The sequence below is a fragment of the Lissotriton vulgaris genome, chromosome 1_2, assembly GCF_964263255.1.
Source record: "Lissotriton vulgaris chromosome 1_2, aLisVul1.2, whole genome shotgun sequence".
Classification (NCBI taxonomy): domain Eukaryota; kingdom Metazoa; phylum Chordata; class Amphibia; order Caudata; family Salamandridae; genus Lissotriton; species Lissotriton vulgaris.
The window spans coordinates 114,439,649-114,464,307 of NC_141686.1; the positions used below are offsets into that span (position 1 = coordinate 114,439,649).

A 24,659-nucleotide genomic window follows, 5' to 3' on the forward strand; every position below is an offset into this window, starting at 1 on the left:
AACTCAACTACACACACACAACCCTACACACACACAACCCCCACATACACAACTCCCTGGCATACACAACCCCCCACACACACACAGAACCCCCCACACACACCCACACCCACACACACACCCACACACACAACCCCCCCACACCCACCCCCACGCACCCCCCCCACACACACACACACAAACCACCACACACCCCCAAACACACCCACACACACAACCCCGCACACACACAACCCCCACACACACACAACCCCCACACACACACACACAAAACATCCACACACACCCCCCCCACACACACACACAACCATCTATCTATCTATGGCCCTCACTCTATCTATCGATTGCCCTCACTATCTATCCATCGCCCTCACTCTATCCATCTATCTATCGCCCTCACTCTATCCATCTATCTATCGCCCTCACTCTATCCATCTATCTATCGCCCTCACTCTATCTATCTATCACCCTCACTCTATCTATCGGCCTCACTTTATCTATCGGCCTCACTTTATCTATCGACCTCACTCTATCTATCAGCCTCATTCTATCTATCTCCCTCACTCTATTGCCCTCACTCTATCTATCTATCGCCCTCCCTTTATCTATCACCCTAACTCTATCTTTCTATCACCCTAACTCTATCTTTCTATCACCCTAACTCTATCTTTCTATCACCCTCACTTTATCTATCGGCCTCACTCTATCTATCTATCGGCCTCACTCTATCTATCTATCGGCCTCACTCTATCTATCTATCGGCCTCACTCTATCTATCTATCGGCCTCACTCTATCTATCTATCGGCCTCACTCTATCTATCTATCGGCCTCACTCTATCTATCTATCGCCTCGACTCTATCTATCTATCGCCCTCACTCTATCGCCCTCACTCTATCTATCTATCTATCTATCTATCTATCTATCTATCTATCTATCTATCTATCTATCTATCCATCTGTCGCCCTCACTCTATCCATCTGTCGCCCTCACTCTATCCATCTGTCGCCCTCACTCTATCCATCTGTCGCCCTCACTCTATCCATCTGTCGCCCTCGCTCTATCCATCTGTCGCCCTCGCTCTATCCATCTGTCGCCCTCGCTCTATCCATCTGTCGCCCTCGCTCTATCCATCTGTCGCCCTCGCTCTATCCATCTGTCGCCCTCGCTCTATCCATCTGTCGCCCTCGCTCTATCCATCTGTCGCCCTCACTCTGTCGCCCTCACTCTGTCGCCCTCACTCTGTCGCCCTCACTCTGTCGCCCTCACTCTGTCGCCCTCACTCTGTCGCCCTCAGTCTTTTATGTAAGTATTAATTATTTAAAAAAAATTAAAAGCCATTGTTATTTGTAATATCAATACATCTAAGACACGTAAATACAACACATATTGCATTACAAATACTATAGGTGTCACATTTGCAAAAGTTAAAACCATTGGCATTGTAAATGACAAAGCTATTAATTTCGCTATTTTCAAAACCAACACATAAATAAAAGATTTGGCATTTACAATACCAATAGCTCAAACTTTCCTAATACGAGACCTATTGCATTGCAAATGCTTGTTTTTATTTTATTTCTCTTCTCCCCAGAATCTTTATTTTATTGTAGTTTTTTTAATGAATTGAATTGCTGCTATTATTCGGTATTTTATTTATTTAAGAGATGTTTATAAAGCACAACTATCACTCTGTAAGGAGTCTCTTGCCGCTGAATAGCTTAGCGATGAACGGATGAAGTGCAATAGTTAGATGGAGCAAATTCAGGTTATTAAGGATTCCTACATTTTATTAGCTTTTGGATTTATGTCCTGTAGATAAGACGTGACGACAGAAAGCGTATTTCATAAGCTGAACTAAACAGTGGCATCATGTCTATGCATCTAGTTTGTTTTTGTGTCTATTTGGTAATGCTAGGCCTTTCTTTGTTGCATGCTCCAGTGAAAACCCCCTGATCATCAAGCAGTGGCAGTATTACTCGTGTGTGTTGCGCTGTGATGTGGTGATGACTCCTTAACCAGATACAGCACCTTCAGGGCGTTCGCTCTGTTCTACCAGGTGGCAATGCGCACAAGTTTTCTGTAGCAAGGGGTCTCCGCAGGTTCTTCCTGTGGTTTTAAGCATGAGGTTGACACAGACTTGTTGTTTTAGTTCTTTGTTCACTTCACAGTGAGAGGCTCTGCACCTTCTGTCCTCTCTAAGGTCAGACTGCTGTCTGCAGATCCGTAGATTACTTCCGTTTTCAGCAATCGCTGGGAGCGTCACTGAGAGAGGATTGTGGACGTCCTGTCTAAGCATTATTTTCATTCCCTGTTTGCCTCTAGTAGGCCCTGTTTTTCCACCCATCTTCACCTTTCTGCCTTATGTTTACGAGACACACATAGCATCCCGTTGGTGGTGTAGTGTAGTTCCTATATTCCCAATAGGCTCTGCGCATTGAATTATATATCCTATAGATGTGACGTAGGACTTAGGTCGACTAGGTCTCTATCGAATATATTAGACTTAATTGTGAGTGCCAGCTAGCTCAGAGGTCACTAGAAACTTTCTCGAATACACAAGAAGGTATTAGTTTCTGACAACCGCATAAACATGACAACTTTGTATCCCCAAGATAAAACTGATCTTCAGAGTCGTGGAAACAATAGATAGATACTTTACTCAGTCATTCGTGCATGCTTCGTTTCACCAGAGGTGCAGAGAAATAGAGAGACAGGCATTTTCAATAAAAAGTATTTATTGAACAGTCTTCTTTCTCATGCAGAAGAAATGAATTGCTACAATCGTAAGACTGGCTGTAAAGTATAATGCGTACAGCAAGAATAGTATTATAAAATAATACTGTAAAAGCATGGTATAGTTTCTAAGCCATAAAATACATACATAATTAAAGACCAACTGGTGCTTCTAAAATACGCCTACCCCGATGTACCTAACCTAAGTCTAGTACGAGGGAAGAAGTGTGTGTGGTGTAGTATAAGTTTAGTATTCTTTCGCCAAGAATCTATCAAAGATTTCTTTTAGGGTCTAATCAGCTCCGGACCTTGGTTTAAAATGAAGGAGGTCTGGTATCTCTCTTGTCTCAGGACTCGATTTCCCAACACCCCACAAGGGGAGCTTGGAAACACTGGAGCTGGATTTCTCGGCAAGAGATAAGACAGCGTCTCTCTGTGTGTCTGCTGGAGGGTTGGATTCCTTCGGCACTTTCTGTAGCGAGATGCATCGGGCAAGTAGATAGTCGAACTGCTCCAAACCACTGTGTGTTTGCTTGAGCAAGTGTGGGCATATTATACCTTGAAGGTGCCGAGTTTGACGTGAAGGTGGACATAATAACATCATCAAAGAGTCTCAGTTCTTTGAAAACTCCATGAGTTCTTGGACAAATCAGTATTCAAGCAAGGGAAAGTCTCTAAGTGCTGAAGCAGAAATTGTTGTGGATTTTCGGAACTAGTGTAAGTAGCCATGCCGTATTTGGACTGAATGGGCTATCTCTAAATATGGTTATGATTTCAATGCCTGTATAAGGACAAGGTTCTTTATACCTATATAAGGTAATGAATCGGGGAAAATTACACTATGGACCTAAAATGCTATACAACAGTGGTAACTAAATTGCCTCTAATCAGACCCTGAGAGACCCCTATTGCATGTAGAGCGTTTGATGCCAGGAAGCGGACCAATGAACAAAATGCTTTGCAGAAACCCTGTACCTCACTTTTGCAAAATGTTGACTGAAAGAATGTTTCCTTTTTTTTGGGGACGTTTAGTTCTTCTTGGTGTAAATGAACACAAGATTCAAGAAGACGTGTTTCAAGCAGAGATGGAAAGAAAGCTGGCTCTGCTGGTCGGCGAGGCCTTTGTGCAGGGGCGGAGGTGGAAGCGCGCCAGCAGTGCCGGGAGCCATACTGTGCAGGTAAGGACAAGCCATGTCTGCTGCTGACGAGGTTTACGGTGTTGTAAAATCTTGGTACCTCTGTGAAAGTCTCCCATGTGTCAAGGCGTTTGTGGGAACAGGGTGTCATGATGGGAGCTAGGAGAGATGGTAAACAATCTTTTATTGATAATTCTTTGTCTTGCACAGTCCATTTGTTTACGTGTTTCTCCCCTGATCTTAATGCATGTCTAACATGGCCTTGTTGTCATGTAGGGGCTTCCATCCTCCAGCATCAGGGTGTTTCCTGGGGGGAGAACGACCTTTTCCCGCAGTCCTGATCATGTGCAGATTTGTTCCTCGCTCATCTCCTTATACTTGTCCCCTTGTTTCTCTCTTTCACTCAAATGGAGGTCGAGCCTTCTCTTGTTCTCTCTCTCTCTTCTGTGCCCTTTGTCCCTACTCTCACAGGGCTGGGAATGAGAAAGGCATGCTCAAGGGCCCTACCAACCTGTCTTCCGTTTCTGAAAGTTGCAGTTATACAGACCTTTGTTTTATGGCAATGGCAGTGGGGACCGACGGCTCTTTCAGACTGCAGTGATTCCCTACTTTGGAGTTCAGGCCGCCTGGCTGGGCGGAGGGGCTTCTGCCGGAGAAGCATGGATGTGCTGGGGTAGAGACGGCTGCCCTGTCTTTTGGGGCATAGTTCTGAGTGGCTGTTGGCTGGTACTGGTGTCATTAGCTGTACATGAAACATGTGACCATAGCTGGTAGTGTTGAATTCAACACTTTTCCTTTGATATCATTAAAGGCAGTGCTTTAAATGGGCCGGTACAGAGTATCAGTACTTTTTTATTTTGAGAGGGAGAGTACCTGCTCTTCTAATTTTCCATTTCAAGCACTGGTTAAAGGGCAGCTCTATCCTCATTCTTTTTAAATTATAACACCTACCGTCTAACTTCCAAAGACAATGTGGAACATTGGTACACATGCAGCCTGTGCAGCAGTTCTAGGATGTATTATACCTAAAGTAAGTAAGTCAGACTCCTCAAAGTACAGCGCCAATTCGGTCTGCGGAGAAAGGAGATCAACATGGTTTGTATCCATGTCCGTCTCCTATTTCCATCCTCCCCCTCCTTTACCTAGGAAGGATGTTGTGTGCACAAGCCAGGGTCGGATTGGGATCACAATTCGGCCCGGCCACTCCTAAGAAAGTGGCCCACATTCCTGGAGCACGCCCGTTCACGAAACAGCATTTGGCTAGTCTCATCGGGTTCATTTTTAGAGGAATGTTTGATAAATTATCTATTTTGAAGCTCATAGAGCCTGAAACATTGGTGAAAACTAGAAGCATCACATTTTGTCGGGGCGGGCAAAGTGAAACAAAGTGGCCCAAAGGCCACAACTCCTGATATGGCTATGTTTGCCACCTGGCCGTTTTTTTTTAACCAGCATTACCAGTATTTTATTTCCCTTGCCAATATGAATATAAAGAAAAACACCTAAAACTGGTATTTTCTCCCCTGATTGATATGTACTTTAATGTTTTAACAGTAAACGTAAGTTGAAAGCAGTTTAAAATGTGGTGCAAAGCTTCTTTAATGATCCGTGACTGATAGTTCGAACTAAACAAAAGAAGAAAAGCCATGTTAAGAAGGCATACAGACTTTTTAAATTAAGGAATAAAGAATCCTCTCTCATTAAGTTCCAACCTTTGTAGATTCTAAAAAAATGAGCAAACGGGTTATGTTTTTTATTGTAGTTTTATATAGCGTAAACTCGGCCAAGGGGCGCAATTATATGAGCACCTGTTACATTACAGAAGATCAATTCATTTTTATTTTAGGCCTTGCGCAATAATATTATTTGCCCAGAATCACAGGATGTTGAGGTGAGGCTGGGACTCAAACCTATTTCCATAGTTTCATATTCGGCAGACATGACCCTAAGATTACATTATCTAAATTTTCTGCCCCTGGAAAGGTGCTTCACAGCGAGGTTTATGCAAACATCCACTCCAACCCCCCCCCCCCCCCCCCCCACCACCACCAAGGCCTGAAAGACACTGTAGCCAAGGTGCCAACGACAGGCCCTCAGCAGGGCCATTCACTTACTCTCCCCGGCCCAGGCAACTGTAGCCTCAGGGTGATGGTCAGGCAGGGGTGGGGTGAAGAAAAGCACAGAGCTTCTGCTGATCCAAGGGAGCCACGGTGATAATGGCCCACAGTAGGGAAGTGGGACATTGCTTCTGAGCATCTACGCCAGCCCCACAGGGAGGCCAAGGTAAAGTCTGCAGCAGACAGACAGAACAATATTGGCCTAGCGACGCTGCTGAAAGCAACCCCCTCAGAGCCTCCTTGCTCTTGATGCTTCCCCCCTTCCCCGCCACAAACACCCCTACAGTGGCCTGGTGGGGGAGACAATCGGGCTCTGTGTGCCGGTTGACAAAAACCGGCCCACTGGTGACCGTTGGGCACCGGCTCACTGGTGAACGTTGGGCACCGGCCCATAGTCCAATGCCCGACTGCCCGCCTTCCCAATCCAATGCTGGCACAAGCACCACCTTATGTCACATGCATGAAAGTGACAATCGTTGCACCTGTCCCCAGGAGGTTCATCTGTATGGTGGCCTACAGATAGACTTCCTAAAATATGCTGTTGCCGGGATTCTGTTCATACACAGAACTGTGCACAAAGACCCAGGACCTCAGTGAATTGTGGTGTACCAAAAAGCTCACCTCAGTACCTAGAACCCCTAACCGACTAGCATCAGTGTCTCATTAGCTCTCCGTCCTATAGCGAAGCTACCAATAATTAGACAACCCAAAACATGCAACTCTTTCGTTTGTTATTCTCATACCAGTCCACAAAGTGAGTAAATAGAGACACGGAAAAGTTTAAAATGTTTATTTTAACAACGTGCTCTAAAATGCAGTATTTTTGCTAACATAAGCAGGCATATGATTAAAAATAATACGATCAGCATTGTTACAGTTCCATAAAACACAAAGGGAGAAATCATATTATAATGATAATGGTAACAGGTCCTTTAGTGCCTTGTGTACAATCCTCCCCAGCTAGGAACTAGGTTTTATAATAATAGGTCTCTTAGGCTTGAATGGGGAACCCCATACCTCCAAGATCAGCAGAAGGGAATCGCATCAGGATCAGCAAAAGCTCTCTCTCTCTGGAAAAGGATTTTCTCCAAGTGTTCTAATCATGCATGCAGTGCAATATTAAAGGCACTAGAATTTCAGTTAGCTGCAACTGTGTGCATGTTGTGTCTAGAGCGTAGGCCGATCAGCCCGAATAACAGCTAACATTGTGATGGTAACCTTGGAGGATTCTGCACTAGTTGTGCAGACTCGGGTCGCAATGTAAGTCTAGGGATGTTGAAAACAAGATGTTCTCATGTGAAGAATTTCAAGGATCCTAACTTAGAACAACAGTTATATGCAATGTCGTGTGCAAAAGCAGCAGTAAGGTAAAATGGCGTCTAAACTTTCTAATAAGCCTAAGCTAACCTCGCAATGGTTGCAAGCAGGGCCCTGCCTTCACTACAATGCTAATACTCCGGATTACTCATAAACAGTGTTCTACTCTAGGGAGCAATACTTTATTTCAGCGCATCGCCCCCTCCCTGCGTTATTAAAGGATTTTTATGTGGAAATCTGAAGATTATTCAAATTTACTTTGAAAAATCCTGCACGGTTAATGAATGAAATATGCGAATGCGCCCTGCCAAACCCGATATTCTGCCTTAGCTGCAATGACTCACTGGTAGTTTGTATTAAAATGTCAGTACCCATATTCAGCATATGAACCTCCCCAGGGCAAATAATTCTCACTTGCATGGATTAGCCCATTTCTAATAGTCAGTATAAATGCGAAATTCAAAAGCTTCTGAAGAGTGTGAATTGTCCTTTTCACTGACCTATTAAGAGTTAAATGGGAGGACCCTTTGTGACAGACTGAGAAAAGCAAAATTTCTGATCAAAAAAATGTAGCGCCGCCCCTCAACCCCTCACCCCATTGCATGCATCTCAATTTGGACATGACTACTAGTAGTATTTCACGATCAGCCTTCTCTAGGATATTTTTTTTGTACTTTGTTTTATTTTATTTTTTTAACAGAGAGAAGGAAAACTTAGAAGCTATGCAATGCATGTATTCAAGTGTATGTGTGTGTGTATAAGGGAGCCATGCGCAACCCCCCTTTAAAAAAAAAAAAACGGGCCCTGGAGGATGAGGTCCCTTGGGCCCGAAGTGGCTTGGGGAGTAGGCCCACACCAATGGGTTAGATGCAGGGCCTTGCTGCAGGCCAAGCCCTTTGGCAACACCACGCTGCACATGGCTGAAGGCTGTGCACAGTGTGAGGTTGGCTGCTTGCGGGGAGTTTTGGCCAACCCCACACTTCCTGTGCATGCTAGAGGGTTTGCTTTACTTATGGTAATAAAATAATACTTTAGATTTTTAAAAAACTAGAAATTCACAGAAAAAAACAAGTTTAAGTAACTTTATAGTTGGGTGACAATGTTAGTTAAAACATACCATTTAAAACGAACAAAACCACTGAAATTCACTTTGTATAGTTATCTCAAGTATCTGTATCTTATGCCGTAAGGTTACTATAATTTACTCCATCGCCATGAACTACTAATTGCCCCACATATTACTTCATTCAAGATATCTTCTATGACGTCATTGATAATATCACAGCCACATTTGCAATTAAATTGTTAATGACAAAACTGTGTCTGGCGAGTAACTTATTTATTTATAGTATTTATAAAGCGGTGACTGTCACCAAAATTGGTAGTCTGCCACTAGCATACTAGGAACTTATCTTGGTAAAAGTGCACCTACCAGTTTCCGGCTGCAAAGTGGAATTTATTTTGGGAAGAGCCAGGTCTTCAAGGCCCTTCAAAATTGCAACAGCTCTGATGAGGCTCTTAGTAAATATCATAACTATAACGTTGCATTAACCTTTGTCTTTGCTGTGAATATATATGATATTACTCAGTGGCAGTTGCCACTCTGTAGTTATTGCTAGGTCAGCGTTTCAATAGGAAATGCTTTTTTTGTGATTTGACGTAGATCCATTCAGTACTTGTCGAGAAAGTTAAGTTAAAAAAATATTTGCATGTCTGGATGGTTTGGTTCGAGGGACTCTCACAAGAGTCATTTCGGACCCAATCAAAGAAACATAGAGCATTCGAATTGGCCTAGGTAGCTTTTTTCCCCTTGGGCCTGATCGCTTCCGCAGAAGTACTCTTGTCCGCCTGCCTGCAACATGAGAAAAATGTTGCTGGCAGCCATTATAGGACTCGGGGACTTGGTCCTCTGTCCTAAGCTTAAATAAAGTATCATACAAAGGAGTAGTGTAGGAATACCTTCTGCTTCTGTGCACCATGGGAAGGGGGGACACCCTCACCACACCCCTGGGCAAAATAAACACAAAAGGCCATTTCTGCTGCAATCCAGAGGACGTCCTGCAAGATCACAGAAAAAAAACAAAATGGTGGCACACAGCCGTATTATTTAAGGTGAGGGGGTGGCAAGCCACCCTCCTCGAGCTGTAAGTGGCCTCGGGCCCAATTTATTAATATGGGGACCCCCTCCCCATATTAATAAATTGGGCCCCGGGCTACTCTCCATGAGCCATGGGAAGGGGGGACACCCTCACCACACCCCCGGCCAAAATAAACACAAAAGGCCATTTCTGCTGCAATCCAGAGGACGTCCTGCAAGATCACAGAAAAAACCAAATGGTGGCACACGGCCGCATTATTTAAGGTGAGGGGGTGGCAAGCCACCCTCCTCGAGCTGTAAGTGGCCTCGGGCCCAATTTATTAATATGGGGACCCCCTCCCCATATTAATAAATTGGGCCCCGGGCTACTCTCCATGAGCCTTTAAAATGCCCTTGGTACCCTATTCCCCAGGTTTGTCACTTTTTATAACAGGGAGGGGGTTATGCCCCCACCCTTCCCGAGCAGTTAACAGGCTTGGGTACTCCATCCCCTGAGGCAGGCTCACTTGCTATTTCCCAGGGAGCCCACCCCTGGACACAGCAGTTTCCTGCCCACATCGGCGCTGGCATTGAAACCTGTTGTTTGCTCCAGGCTGACAGGAGCATTTTTAAAACACCTGCCAAACCGGAGTAAACAAAAAGTCTGCTCCCAGCGGGCAGGAGCTTTAAAAATGCTCCAGCTGACTGGGAGCACACTTTTCTTCTGTGTCCTTGCCAGCACTGATGCAGGGAAACAGAACAACATATTGCTCACGCCTGGAGGGAGCAGCATTAAATAGCTGCTTCCCTCTCGACCAGAGCAATGCCTGCTCCCACAGCATTTAGGGAGCCAGCTGAGGTTGTGTGGGCCCTGGGGCTATCCCCACAGCACCCAAAGTGTGCATGGTGGGTCCCCTTGGTGAGGACCTGGGAACCTACCTTTAAATAATGGGGTCCTGGGGGATGTTGTCCTGAGGCCATAGTAGGCTCGGGTACGGGGGCACCTTTAATATAAAAATAGCTCGGGGTCCCCAGGCCTAATGAGGATTGTAGAGGGGGCCATGCAGTCCTGCTCCCTAAACAAAATAGACGGTTTTGGAGGCATCACCTCGTGGTCCTTTGTACAAGAGCAGTGTAGAATATAGTCAAGACATTCACCCAATGAGGTAGCATATACTAATTAACCAGTAGAAAGTGCTCCAGTTGAGAAGATTTTTTTTTGCAAAACTGTTGGCTTTTCGTGGATAAATACACAGGCGACATTGTATTCTGGCCCTGGAGCTTATTTCACTGAAATTAAACCTCAAAGGGAAGTACTTACAAATATAAACCTCGCAGATGCCCTAGTGGAAGCTCCACTTCTGTAAAGGTCAAATCATCCTAAATTCTTGTGTTTGGTCAAGGCAAAGCAAGTGTTTTCTCTACAATTCCACGTTGAAAACCATTTGAAATCCTTTCTGGAGGTCAATGCATCGTAGATTCTTTGGAGAGCAATATATTCTGTAGTGACCATCCAAGATGAGTGGGAGGAGAATCCATGGTCCTCCCTTTTAATTACTGCTCAGTATGCAAATGTGCAAAATCACCTACAAGATCCGCCTTTTTATTCCCTCTCCTCCCTTCCCCGTTAGTAGTTTGGACCAGTGTTCCTGCCATTTTCCAGGCTGTTGGACAGCTGAACTTACCTAAGTGACCCGAGTAGGTTTCTCGACAATTTTGATGGGGCGTTCTTGATGCAGAGGAATATTTAGGACATCTTCACCAAACAAAGAAACAGTTCATATAGTTAAGAGGAAATACCCTTGTTTACTGGAGGATCAAATCTTTGTATGTAGTCTTGTTGTGTTCTCAATACGAGGATTCATTTTGTCACAGATTTCTATATGAAGATGCTCAATGAACAGAAATATTGCCAAAATTACACCTACGCAATGTCACTGGAGACATTACCTTGCAGTTCTTTATATAGCTGTAGTGTAGAGTATGCAGTAAACATAATAAAAGGTTAAAGTAACGTTTAAGTTAAGATCCACCACATATCTATATAGGAAACACTTATTGCGCACAGTGTTCTGTATGTATACAACTGTTCTGAGAACGCCATGGTTTGAGGCATGTGAGTTGTAGATCACTTGCTTTGCATACTACTGTCATCTAATGTTGGGTCCGGATCTTTGCAAGTTGTTTTTCTTCAAAAAAATCTTCCCTGTCATGCGGTAAGGTGACTACTCCTTTCGATTATGGTGCACATGAGCATCAACTACATCGACTACATTGTCAGATTGTTTTTTTCCGCCATCGGGTTTGGACATATTTTGCTGCGCTCAGGTTCGAAACTGTTCTTGTTATGTTATAGTGAGTTTTATATAGCGCTCAGCTACTCCGAGGAGTATCCCGGCGCTTCGAACCTGATGCGGAACAGGGGCAGGAGAAAAATTCCAGACACTACTGAACAAAAAGCCAGTACTTAAGATCTTCAAGTTTCCCTCAGTGCGCAATCCACTCTACCCATGTCTGTATTGTCTCGTACGCGTATCCCACTTCACCGCGTATCATATCAGATAAAGAAATCCTTAATTTCGATCAGAACACTCGTGGAATGCCTTTGGGCCTAACTGAGTCGGTCCATCTCGCAGTTGATGGGACTGACTCCATTTAAATTCTGTCCTCTGCCACGCAAAGTATCTGCACACCGCCTCACACGAAGTGTGCAATTTGTGCTCATCTGTGCAGCACAACAGGACTGGGACGTGTGCAGATTGTTTCAATTGAAGAAAACGCTCCGTGATCGTCGGGCTCAACGTCGTGAAATGCAAAGCCAGAACATCGAATACACGCCGGACATCTTCGGTGAAGGATCTGAGCAAGAAGAAATCTATGGACAAGGGACTGAAGAGGAGCAGGAACAACCTGTATGTATTCTGGAATTGGAATCCGAGATGAAAGACGACATACCGCAAGGTCAACGTCATGTGAGTACCGAACACCCCTTGCCCGAAATCCAATCCAGACCAAACAAGCTCTGGATCGAGTCGGCCAAAATCAGGCATCTTCGGGCTCGAAGCTGAAGCCTGCTTCAGAGCCCAAACCCTCGGAACCCAAACCTTCGACGCCGAAAAGTCATTCCACCCTGACACCAAAGTCCTTGGTGTAGAAACCAAAAAGTTATCCTTCAAAGCTGCAGGATCCGAATTTTGACATCCCACCTCCCAAAACAAAAGGAACTTTACATTAATCCGGATATAGGACATTTTCTTACCAAACTGCCTCAGAAGCGCAAACCCTAGTCAGAGGACATTATATGATTCCTTTAAAGAAGAAAAATGTTGGTACTAACTCTTCTCTTCCTCTACCACGTTCCCCTGCACATTCACCAACTTCTCCAGCATTAGAATATTTACTTATCACACCAACTAACTCTCTACCACCACAGCCTGATGATGATGATGATGGAGATACTCGCTTACCAGTAGATCCACGAAGAGACTATAATACTGATTCACCTACTGACAATGACCCAGACCTTTTCCGTGCAAAGCCTTCCCCTCCCGACTACAACATGGGGTATTTAGAATTACTTGCTAGAGCTGCAGAATATCATGTGAAACAACTACACAATCCCTAGAAGGATTCTTGTTTGAAATTCTAAGTAGTACACATAGATCCAATCAGACTCTCCCTATGCTCAAGGGCATGATGAGACATGCCAATGATATATTCAACGACCCTGTTCGTATCCTCATTTCCAGAATAGACAAAAAATATAAGCCTGCTCCGTTGGATCCAATCTTTATTAAGGGGTAGTTGACATTAGAATCGCTGTTTTTCTCCAGTGGACCTAAATGGGCCAATTCACAAACCTCAAGGGATGCCCCCCTTCTGGAGAAAGAATCAAAATTATTAGACACTTCTGGTAATCGAGTAGCCGCCCAGGCAGCGGATCATTGATGCATTGCCAACACCCAGGGCCTATTAGCCAGGTATGACAGAACACACTGGGACGAAATGGAGCAAATGCTCCAATATCTCCCAGATGAACAAAAAGCTAAAGCTCAGTATTTAGTACAAGAAGGAAAGCTCATCTCCAATTCCTCTATTAGATGTGCTTAGATGCTGCTCACACCACAGCTCGAGAGATTAACACTCGTGTTTTACTCAGGAGGTACACCTGGTTAAGGATTTCTGGTTTTAAACCTGAAGTCCATCAATCCATCTTAAATACCCAATTTGACAAAAAGCATCTCTTTGGGCCCGAAGTAGACCAGACATTATAGAAAATGAAAAAAGACACTCAGGTTGCTAAATCAATGGGAGCCCTACAGTCTCCTTCAGATCGTGGTTCCTTACGTCACTCCTTTTACAGTGGAGGGTCCAAGACCATCTCCTGAGACAATAATGCTTCCTCATACAAAGGCAACAATCAATCTTCCTCTGCAAGGGACTTCTTAGAGGAGGATACAGAGGGAGAAATGGCAACGGTAGGTGCAAGGGTTCTACACCATGTAATTTCCCTTCCACTAACAAGCATGGACTTACCTATCATTCCCCCGATCATTTAACACCTGTCGGGGGACATCTTCTACAATTCCTCCCCATTTGACAATCCATAACTACAGACAAATGGGTGTTAGGAATTATCCAACATGGTTATTACCTGAAGTTTACCACCAATCCTCCAGATATTCCACCTTGTTCTCACAAAATGTCACCAGAACAGTTACACCTGCTGCTCAAACAGGAAACCCAGTCTCTATTGATGAAAGGAGCCATAGAGCCTGTACCGTTACAATATCAAGGGTCAGGCGTATACTCCCTGTATTTTCTGATTCTCAAAAAGGGTGGTTCCTTAAGACCTATTCTTGACCTCCGAGAACGAAACCACTACATACTGTCAGAACATTTCCACATGGTGGCACTTCAACATGGGCTCCCACTTCTACAGCAGAGCGACTTTATCTGTACTCGATTTAAAGGATGCATATTTCCACATTCCAACACATCCTGCTCATAGCAAATATCTCAGATTTGTGCTAGCGGGTCAACATTACCAATTCAAAGTACTACCATTTGGAGTTACCAGTGCTCCCAGAGTATTTACCAAATGCCTGTCAGTATTCGCAGCTCATCTGAGAAGACGGCGCATCCATGTCGTCCCATACCTGGATGAATGGCTCATCAAAGCCAGCACTTACCAGAAGTGTCTCCAACACACTCCAGCCACAATTCACTTACTACACCAACTAGGGTTTACAGTTGAATGTGTTGAAGTCCCATCTGCAGCCTTCCAACACACAGACTTATCTGGGAGCCACTATAGACACTCAAAGAGCTTTAGCCTCTCCAAGTGCAGCAAGAATTTTCAGTATTCAGTCTCTTCTAACTCAGTTTCAGCCCAACCAATCATTACCAGCAAGAGTCTTCATGCAACTGCTAGGAATGATGGTGTCTTGCATCGTGATTGTTCCCTATGCAAGACTTCATCTGTGTCTCCTTTAAGAATGCTTAGCATGTCATTGGAACCAGTCGCAGGATCAATTATCCGATCTAGTGATGGTAGAAGGCCGCACCTATCGCTCTCTTCAGTGGTAGAACCCACAATTTATACAAAGGGCGGTCTTTCATCGACCTGTTCCACAGACTGTACTAACAGCAGACTCATCACTCACTGGTTGGGGTGCTCACTTGCACAATCACACAATCCAAAGATTGTGGAGTCTTAAGCACAAAAGTCTACATATAAATCACCTAGAACTACTAGCAGTGTTTTTAGCACTCCAAGCCTTTCAAATTCACCTCCTAGGCAAAGCTGTCTTAGTCCGCATGGACAACATGTTAGCTATGTACAAAAACATGTGGAGCGGAAACACTTTCGAGCTGTCACGCCTAGCACAACACATTTGTAAATGGGCTATACACCACAAGATTTATCTCCTGGCGGAGCATCTTCCAAGAGTAAACAATCAAATTGCAGACCTTCTCTGCAGACAGAAGCAGCAAATCCATTAGTGGGAACTACATCCTCCGGTTATCCTCCCCTACTTTCAGCATGGGGATTTACCCACATAGACCTGTCCGCCACAGCACAAAACGCAAAATGCCCAAGCTTTGCCTCCAGGTTCCGACACCAGCTCTCCAAAGGCAATGCCCGATGGATGAACTTATCAGGGATATTTGCTTATTCTTTTCCGCCTCTCCCACTGGTAGTTTGGACGCTCAGGCAAACATCCCTCACACGGATTCTCATGGCTCCCACATGGGCAAGTAAGCCCTGGTTCACCACCCTGTTGGAGCTATTAGTAGTTCCACACCAAAAGCTGCGTCTCACCTCCAGTCTCCTCACTCAGAGCCATGGAGAAATCAGGCATCCAAATCCCAAAGAACTCAACCTGGCCATCTGGCTCCTGAATTTATTGACTTTGGTTATTTATAGTTAACACCAGACTAGACTGTATGAATATCCTAAAAGAGGCTAGAAAGCCTATTACTAGAGCATGTTATGCAGCAAAATCGAAACAGTTTATCTTTTGTACCAATAACAATATAAATCCTCTTGATGCTTCTGTGCAGAACATAATCTGCCTGTTACATTTACAGCTATCTGGACTAGCCTAAACGTCCATTCGCTTACATCTAGCAGCAGTAGATGCATACTAACAAAACAGATAACATATCTCCATTCAGAGTACCAGTGATTAAAGCCTTCATGGAAGAATTAAAAAGAGTGATACCACCAAGAGTCCCACCTGCACCAGTATAGAACTTAATCATAGTCCTTACAAGGCCAATGGGTCCACGATTTGAACCAATGCATAGGTGTCCATTACAATTCCTCTCATGGAAGGTTACTTTCCTCATAGCAATAACTACACTAAGGAGATTTGGTGAACTCCAGGCTTTCACTATACAAGAGCCCTTCCTTCAACTTCATAAAGACTGAGTGATTCTTCGAACCAATCCTAAATTTCTCCCTAAAGTAGTTTCTGCTTTTCATATCAATCAGTTGAGTTACCTGTGTTCTTTCCTCAACCTGATTCTGTAGCAGAACGAGCTCTACACACTTGATGTTAGAAGAGCTCTACTATATTACGTGGACAGGAGAAAAGAATTTCGCAAAACAAAGCAACTCTTTTTTGCTTTTTCTCCACCATGCAAAGGCAATCCCATATCTAAATCATGCATTGCAAGATTGATTGTAAAATGTATCCAGACATGTTATATCAAAGCAAAAAGAACTTTGCTAATACCCCCTAGAGCGCATTCCACTTGCAAAATAGGGGCTTATAAGGCCTTCTTAGGGAAATTTCCCCTAGCTGACATCTGTAAGGCAGCAACATGGTCTACACCGCACACATTACCCAAACACTGTTGCGTAGATGTGTAGGCCAGGAAGTACTTAAAACCCTGTTTCAGACAACTACAGATACCGCTTTGGAAGTGTTCTGCTGTATAGTCGATGCAAAGCATGTGCTCTACAGCTCACATACCTCCAACTGATAATGTAACTTACCCAGTAAGCATCTGTTCTTGGCATGTAGAGCTGCAGATTCACATGCACCCACCTGCCTCCCCGATCTCCTGTAGTTGTTGCAATTTCTCAGTTTACATACATACGTATGGACATCTCTATTCTACACTTACTAACTCCATTCTCACCCTCTGCGGGAAAACAATCTAATAATGGAGTGGTTGCCCTTGCGCACTATCACCAAAAGAAAAAGTCGCCTTACCTCGTGACCCAACTCTAGATGGCAGGAGTATATGCAAAGCATGTGAATCTACAGCTCTATATGACGAGAACAGATGCTTACTGGGTAAGTAACATTATTCTTCCTCAAGATGCTCAACGTCTGTTCCAAAATTAATGCCCTGCTAAAGACTGCTTTTATCTGTAACAAACCCCTCACACTCACCAAACCAACATTGAGAAATGAAGTGATATGAGCAGAGAAGTGGGTATGGTAAACAGTGTTTACTCTATGAAGAGAGGTTACTCTATACCACACTGTTTGTAGAACGTGAAACTCTAATGAGAAATGCACCACAGAGTACTGAAAGGCTTCTACTAAGAACAGTGTACACACTATGCAACACTTGGAAATAAAAAAGAGTATTTGTTTAAAATAATCAAGGTCTGAAGGTTCTAAAGATCATTCTACCTGCAGCCTTCATACTGTGATGAAATCTTTACAGATCGACCAACTTCAGAAGCAAAACAAGCACATGTACATAGGTTAGTATGTTATGTTGAAATTGTCATGCTAAGGTAATTCTGTCTACTAACTCAAGGCTGCTTATACTTAGTATGTCCTACGTAGGATCTTTGCCTTATTGGTAACTTTTTCTGCAGAACCAAAAAACTTGTGTGGAACATACAGGACACAAGTCATCAACTGTCAGCTGCACACAGAGTTACTATTCAATATAAAGATTTATAACCCGTTCAATACCTCTACACACCTATGGTGCATTAGGAACATCATGCATGTGTTTAGTAAACACACCATTAGCTGGACAGGCTGTACAAAATAGGTTGAAAAGTAATATGGAAGTTACCTGCTACTATGTAAATTATACAACTAACTTACAGACTCATTGGTTGATGTAATTTGTGATGCAGATATACACATTCAGTGCCCTAGATTCTAAAATTATGACAGTCTGGGTAGCACAGGTATCTCCAGGATATCCTACATATTAAATTCACCAAGCATCAATACTTTTCTACGGGAGATGTAGTAGTGCAAAATGGGTTAATTAGGTGACTGAGAATGGACACTGACAATTTCAGCACATCTTCAGCTGATCAGTTCAGATCCTTACATAGTTTATTTTCACCCATCTTATCCATGGAATATGGACAGAGTTTCTAACCCTACCTGTTTGCTATGTAATTTCAAAACCAGCACTTTGCGCAAAATATGCGAATACTCCGCCATTGCTCTATGCAGGGAACAATCCAAAAGACTCTTGTGACCATAGTTGGACAACCTGTTACCCCAGATCTGAAAGAGGCCCTGTTTGGGCTTATGGGCGGCTGCAAGGGACCTGCGATGACTTGTATATTATTTGGAATCTGGCTATTGGTAGCCATGAGAGACATAGCCCAGAGTTGGAAGAACAAGGAGACTCCAACGTTGGGTGAAAGATGCTGGGGATGGACTGCTGCTCAATGGCCATTGATATGATCCATAAAGCAAGGTGATGTGTTAAAAAGCATCAGAAGATTTGGGGGCCATGGTGGAGTCAGTACAATAAACTTGCGCTGTCATGAGAATGTGGCCCCCCCTCCCCCTCCCCGCCCAAACGTTCGAGCCACCTGTAAGCTGATAATGCCACGAGACCAGTAAGATTAGAGATTGCTAATCATGTTTATTTAGATGCCAGTTTAGATGGATCATTCATCCTTTAAAAACTGTCTTTTGCTAAGCTGCTATTTTTCAAGCAACAGTTCATTCAAGGTCTTGATAGTAACATAATAAATTCCAACATTTGACAGTATGAAGAAAGGACTGATTTTTTTCATCTTGAGCTATACAGAGCCAATCTTTTCTGATTGAAACAAAACTACTAATTGGGGCAGAGGGTGAGATATGGCATAAGGGCAAGAGCTGACTACTTTGGAACTGAGGAACTAAGTTCAAGCCCTGACCTCAACTCAACATTCTATGATTCTTGGAAAATCTGCCCATGCTTTACAAAAATGTTACGTAATCTTGTGCTCATGCACAATGCTCTAATTCCCTTGTGCTAGGGTTGCGCTATATTAAAACTTTAAAAAAAATAAACCGCAAAAACTTCCCATCCATCCACTTCTTGATCCACTAAGCAATGAGAGCAACATCCATGTTAATCATAATAGATGGTACCCTTGTGAGGTCTATCACAATATCTTTAAGAACACAAAATTTAACAAATATGTGGAAATGATCGATCTTAAATAATCAGAATCTAGAACAATTACACTCACCACTAACGTTTCACCTTTTTAATTTTTTCGCTGTATATTATAGACAGTTTTTGACTTTTACTACTGTAGTTTAAGATGAACAGATAGGTGAGCCACAGAATAGGCATAAGAGATCTCAGCCCAGACTTTTGAGACCAGTTGGAAGGTTGTCTTAAAGGCATCAAATAGAGCAGATGAGTACATCCTATAAAGTTCTTGAATGGGGATCTTAGTTCGTGGCTTTTAATAAGTTCTAACAAATTAAACCGAATCCTATTACAGTGAGTCTTCAAAAATAGTCCTTCAAAATAGTCCTTAAAGATTGTGCCGTGGTCTGCTATACAAAGAGGAACATTAGTAACTGAGATTTTGCCATTGTTTTGATAAAGATCATTAACCATCATTTAAAACCTTTATTCAGCTCTAGATTATATAATTCCACATACCTACTTCGGAAATCCAAGGGAAATTCTGTTATTCTCAAGAACTGTTGAGGCTTTTTAGGTTTTTTTTGTGTTCCACTTAGGGCGACACAATAAGTATAAAACTAAACAGTTGGCAGTTCAGGCTGGACTGTTCCGATAGGAGCAGGGTCAAGTTTTATTTGTATACTAGCTTACCCGTCGCGCATTGCTGCGAGCTCCGAAGAAAGGAAATTTAAGGAAACTTATGATAACATTCAATTTACATTGTGTCACTTTTATTGACACTTATTCATTTTAATATGGAGAACATTTTAAAGTGTTGTTTTAATTCTGTTTATTTATGCGAGTGCTTGTGGATACACAGTATTTTTTGTTTTTCCGTCTGGTGTGTACACGAATAAATCAGAAGGTTTTCCAAAGCATGAGCTAGCCACATACAGTTGTCCATGTGAGAAGCACGGATTCTCCAAATCTAGTCCACACACTTGCAGCGATTGTCCTTGTGCTTTGTTGATGGTCATTGCAAAAGCGAGTCGCACCGTAAACTGTAAACGTTCAGTATTGGAAAGATTATGAGGAACCTGGGGGGCCAGGGGGCCGTTATTTAACAAATGTTTCTTTTTTTTGGCAGAAACCTTCGCGGGAGTGTACTCAACAACTTTCAACAATTTTTTTTAAATTGTTTTTTTTGGGGGGGGGAACATTTGCGGGAGTGTACTCAACAACTTCCTAAAGTTTCATGGCGATCGGATGAATGGTGTAGTAATGCATAAAGGACAAAAAGACATACTTTCGTTTATATATATAGATAGATTGCAGTGTCCAAACTGAGGTAACCTGGTGTGCGAAATAACGATGGATTGGGTAATTACCAATGGCTGAGATTAATTCAATAATTCCATCCATCACTTTTTTGTATACTTTAGTTTGTCTCCCTCCTCCAGAAGGTATCCATACATCATGTTGATCAATTTCCATGACCCAAACCCTATGGAAAACAACTTCTTTTGCAGCCATCAGGGCTACTCCTCATTCCTTAGGCAAACGGTATGCTCTGGCTGGGGCGTGCTCAATTTGGCCTCCCTCTACAGCATTTTGCAAACACTGCTCTATGCACTACAGGTCTGATGCCAGGATTAGTCAGCTTCTTCTTTAGAATGTATTTTGCTAAACCACAAGGGACAGTGAGGTTTCCTTCCAACCTTTAAATATTTTAGTCGTCCTGACTAACTGTCCTGACTCTTGTAGGTGAGATCTAGTCTCCTTCGTTCTAGACTAAGTTAAACACCACCCCCTTTCTGTCTACACCCATTAGGAGTAGACTGAGAGTAAACTGCTGGGGTGTGGAAATCATAAGCTGCATATCTAATGGGCCAGGCATGGAGGTGCGTGTTAGCTCTTTACTATGCAAGCAGTGTTCTGATTTGCTGCCTGGGCATCGTAGAAGTGTGAGAAGAGGTGAACTAGGAACAGCTAGAACGAGTGTTATTATTGTGCGAATCCTGTACTTTGTATGACACCAATTCATCACCTCAGTTCCCTATCACGCGCCTGTTGTTTTTTTGCCTAAATGCATTGGCTGATCTTTAATTAACTTCTTATTGAATCTTTGACTCTAGTTTGTTCATTTTCAGGTTGTAAATGTATCGCGGCTTGAGGGTTCAGATAATCCAGCAGCTCTAATATATTTTGTCGAAGATGGGCATGGTGAGAGGCTTGATGCTGCTAAAGCTGCAGATCTGATCAACATAGTAAACATCCAAAGGGCAGCCATCATCTTGGGATACCGCATCCAAGGAGTTCTTGCTCAGCGTAAGTACCCACTGTCTATGTTAAATATCGCATGCAACTGGTTGATTAATGCTTTTTCAGACCCAGTTTTTTAGTAAGCTCTCAGAATTATCATGATGATGATATAAAAATTCATATGTTTCTTTGTTCATCATAGAACATACACAGTAGACATGTTTCTGTTTTTTGGATGTGTATTTTTTACGATTGAAAAAAACTATTTAGGGCCTTTAAACGGCATTTGTTATAGATGTTAGTGGAATGTTACTAGTCTAGTTTTATACGTCATTGCTTAAGGATGTAATTGGTATGTTAGTGTAAATCTGCATCACACAATTAGTTTTCCTTTAAAAATAGTGATTTGTGGAATTTTACTAAACTGTTTCTAGATCTGTAAAACTAAGCATCGGTCTTCAAGGAACCAAGAAATACATTCATAGAATGTTTATTATTTCAGCTGTTTTGTTACATAGCGTCCATTTGTTGCACAGAGATTGTCATATTTAAAGATGTGAGGATTTAACTGACAAGCTTACAAACCTTTACCACCCTTGCCATCTTGAATTATTCACTAATTACATTGTGTGGCCAAAACGTTTCGCCACCCCATCACTGTTACTCATTGGCTTGGTTTTTACATTATTAAGTATGACATTCATACATACATCATTGTACAAGCACTTTCATAAGCACATTGTTTGTATAACATGTCTCTCCACTAATCCAAGTCAAGTAGGAGACTGAACAGAATTAACGCCCGACTGTGCCCCAGTATCTGTTGCCAGCTAGGTAGTAGCCAACATTCTCCAAGGGGGCTAAAAGTAGCCTATAAGGCTGAATATGTATATTGTAAAGAAATAAGATAATTTACCTAGGTAGCATCCATTGAAGCAAAGTAATAAAGAAAAATGTACACGGCTGTGCACTCTGAAACATGTTTATATGAAAAGAAAGAGTCTGAGATGGCACTTTGTCTCAAGAAATGATTGATGTTTACAAATCATATGATGCAATCTGTAAGTACCGATGATCCTACATATTGCTCATTGAAGGCTAGTTTTTAAAGGTATTTTTACGAGACATTCGAAATGTCTTTCAAGAGGAGCCGAAGTTAATGATCTATTAGTAAGTTAGGTTATGGTTGAGTAGATGGCACCTACGACATTTGGTCCTAAGTGCATAGGCTTCTGAGACAAATACCATAGGGAACTTTGGGGCTTTCTTAACAATGTTTTAAACAACATTACAGGATTCTGGCACATTCAAAGTAGATAGATACCACTCATCAGATTGCTCAAAGGATGGAGAAGCCTCTCCAGACGCTCCACCTCACATACCGCCTGGCAGTGGCAGGTTTACCCAGATACGCTATTTTCTTATTGGCTAAATCCCAAAACTCAGACAGTAAGACCGAGCGCCAGGACAGTTGATGTGAACAATGGGTTCGGGAGTCCCTGTGATAGATATTACGCAGCTCATCCTCTATACGAGACCGGTGGGAATATGTCACATTGTATACCCAAGTGCTAAGAGATGCACACTCTGTGGATATAGGGTTTGAAGGCCTCTCGCAGGGTATTCTGTGAGTGTATTGAGAGTGAAATATTCAACGATGGAGTCATGTAGCTCATAGCAGAAGACAGGGTCATGTAAGGCATCGCCCAGGAATAACCAGCTGCACTCCAGGCCTCCACCATATGGTATCTGTAGCACTAGTTTTTGACGGGAATGATTCAATAACGGCCATCGTGTCAGTTGTCCACTGAGTCCAATTTACAGTTAAGGATGAGTCTCAACTAATGGTTCCTAAGTAATGGGGTGCAGAGTAAAAAGTATAGTCTGAGACAGAGGGATACCCCAGTCGGCAAATGTCATGAAGTGCATATATGTCTGTAATATGGTGAAGGACCTTCAGGGCTCAGGGTTTACTATGTGCTTGTGTGCTGGTGGAGTTGTCCAACAGATTCTGCACCATGTTGAAGTCTCCGCCCATGAGGATGATGTCTGCCTCTGCCAGACCCGTGTGCGTGTAGATGTCATGGTAGAACTCTGGTGCATCCACATACAGGGCATACATATTGATCAGTAAAGCCCGCTTGTCAGCTAGGACACTGGCTAAGATTATGTAGCGGCCCTCGGTGTCTAAAAGAAACTGGTAATGAGAGTGAAAGGGATTCTTTTATGAATGAGTATGCACACACCCCTTGAGTATGAGCTGTAGCATGAAAAGTAACGGTGCACTCCCAAGAAAATGCAAAAGTGGGAGAGCCCCGGAGTGGATGTTGGGTCACTTGGAGAAAAACAATTTTGACCCCAAGGCGTGAGAAATATGAAAGCAGCTATTTCTTTTTATGTGGGTTATTAAGGGTGCATATATTCCATGTAAGGAGGGCAAGCTCTACCATCCCCTCCCGGCCACCTCGCTGTGTCTTCAGGATCATGAGTACGGAAATGGTAGTGCAACAGCAATGTGAAGAGTAATACGCACCGAGTGGGCAATTGGAAACTTGTATAACAGAAACTTACCAACCCAAGGAGCCCTCCCTCCACCCACACTAGACAGTACATTCAGCGTGTCCCAGAAAAAAAAGAACAAAAACAAACATATAATCAACAGCATTGCGGTAAACACCTGAGCGGGAGGCGACACCTCAGCAGATCAGGCCTACAGGTTACAGTAGATTAGGACTATAAGCATAATGTGTCTGAACAGGGGGAAATGAGAATTGAGACCGCACCGTGAGGAGGATCCTCAATGTGTCTGCCCACAGGGAGTACAACCAGTAAGCGAAAGGGTCATCCATCAGCTGAGGGTAACTGTTCAACAGCCATAGTGGTTGTCGAAGAAGGCGGAGAGCGACTGGAGTATTCCGCCCTGACCCCGCGTTATTTCCAGTGTGTTTACAAAATTGTGCAGCCTCCACTAGGGTGTTCAAGAAGTGCAGTATCCCATAGACCTCGAGCTGTAGCCATGCAAGGTACAGCATAGCCTACTTGAAGCCCAATTTACCTAGAGAGTTTTTGACATTCGAATATTTGTGCTGGGCCTCCTTGATGGCAATGGTAAAATCAGGGAAGAGAGACACAGTAGAGCCTTGATACAGTAACTGGCCCG

General features: G+C 43.2%; 1 protein-coding gene across 1 annotated transcript in view; it reads left to right on the top strand.

The window, feature by feature from the left end:
- The window catches only part of KIAA1549 (KIAA1549 ortholog), a 539,186-nt gene that overhangs the window by 193,776 nt on the left and 320,751 nt on the right, over positions 1–24,659 (top strand). The window contains exons 7-8 of the mRNA XM_086952955.1: positions 3,768–3,913; positions 21,388–21,565. Coding sequence (XP_086809081.1) covers positions 3,768–3,913; positions 21,388–21,565 — 324 coding nt within the window. The remainder of the gene's footprint in view (positions 1–3,767; positions 3,914–21,387; positions 21,566–24,659) is intronic.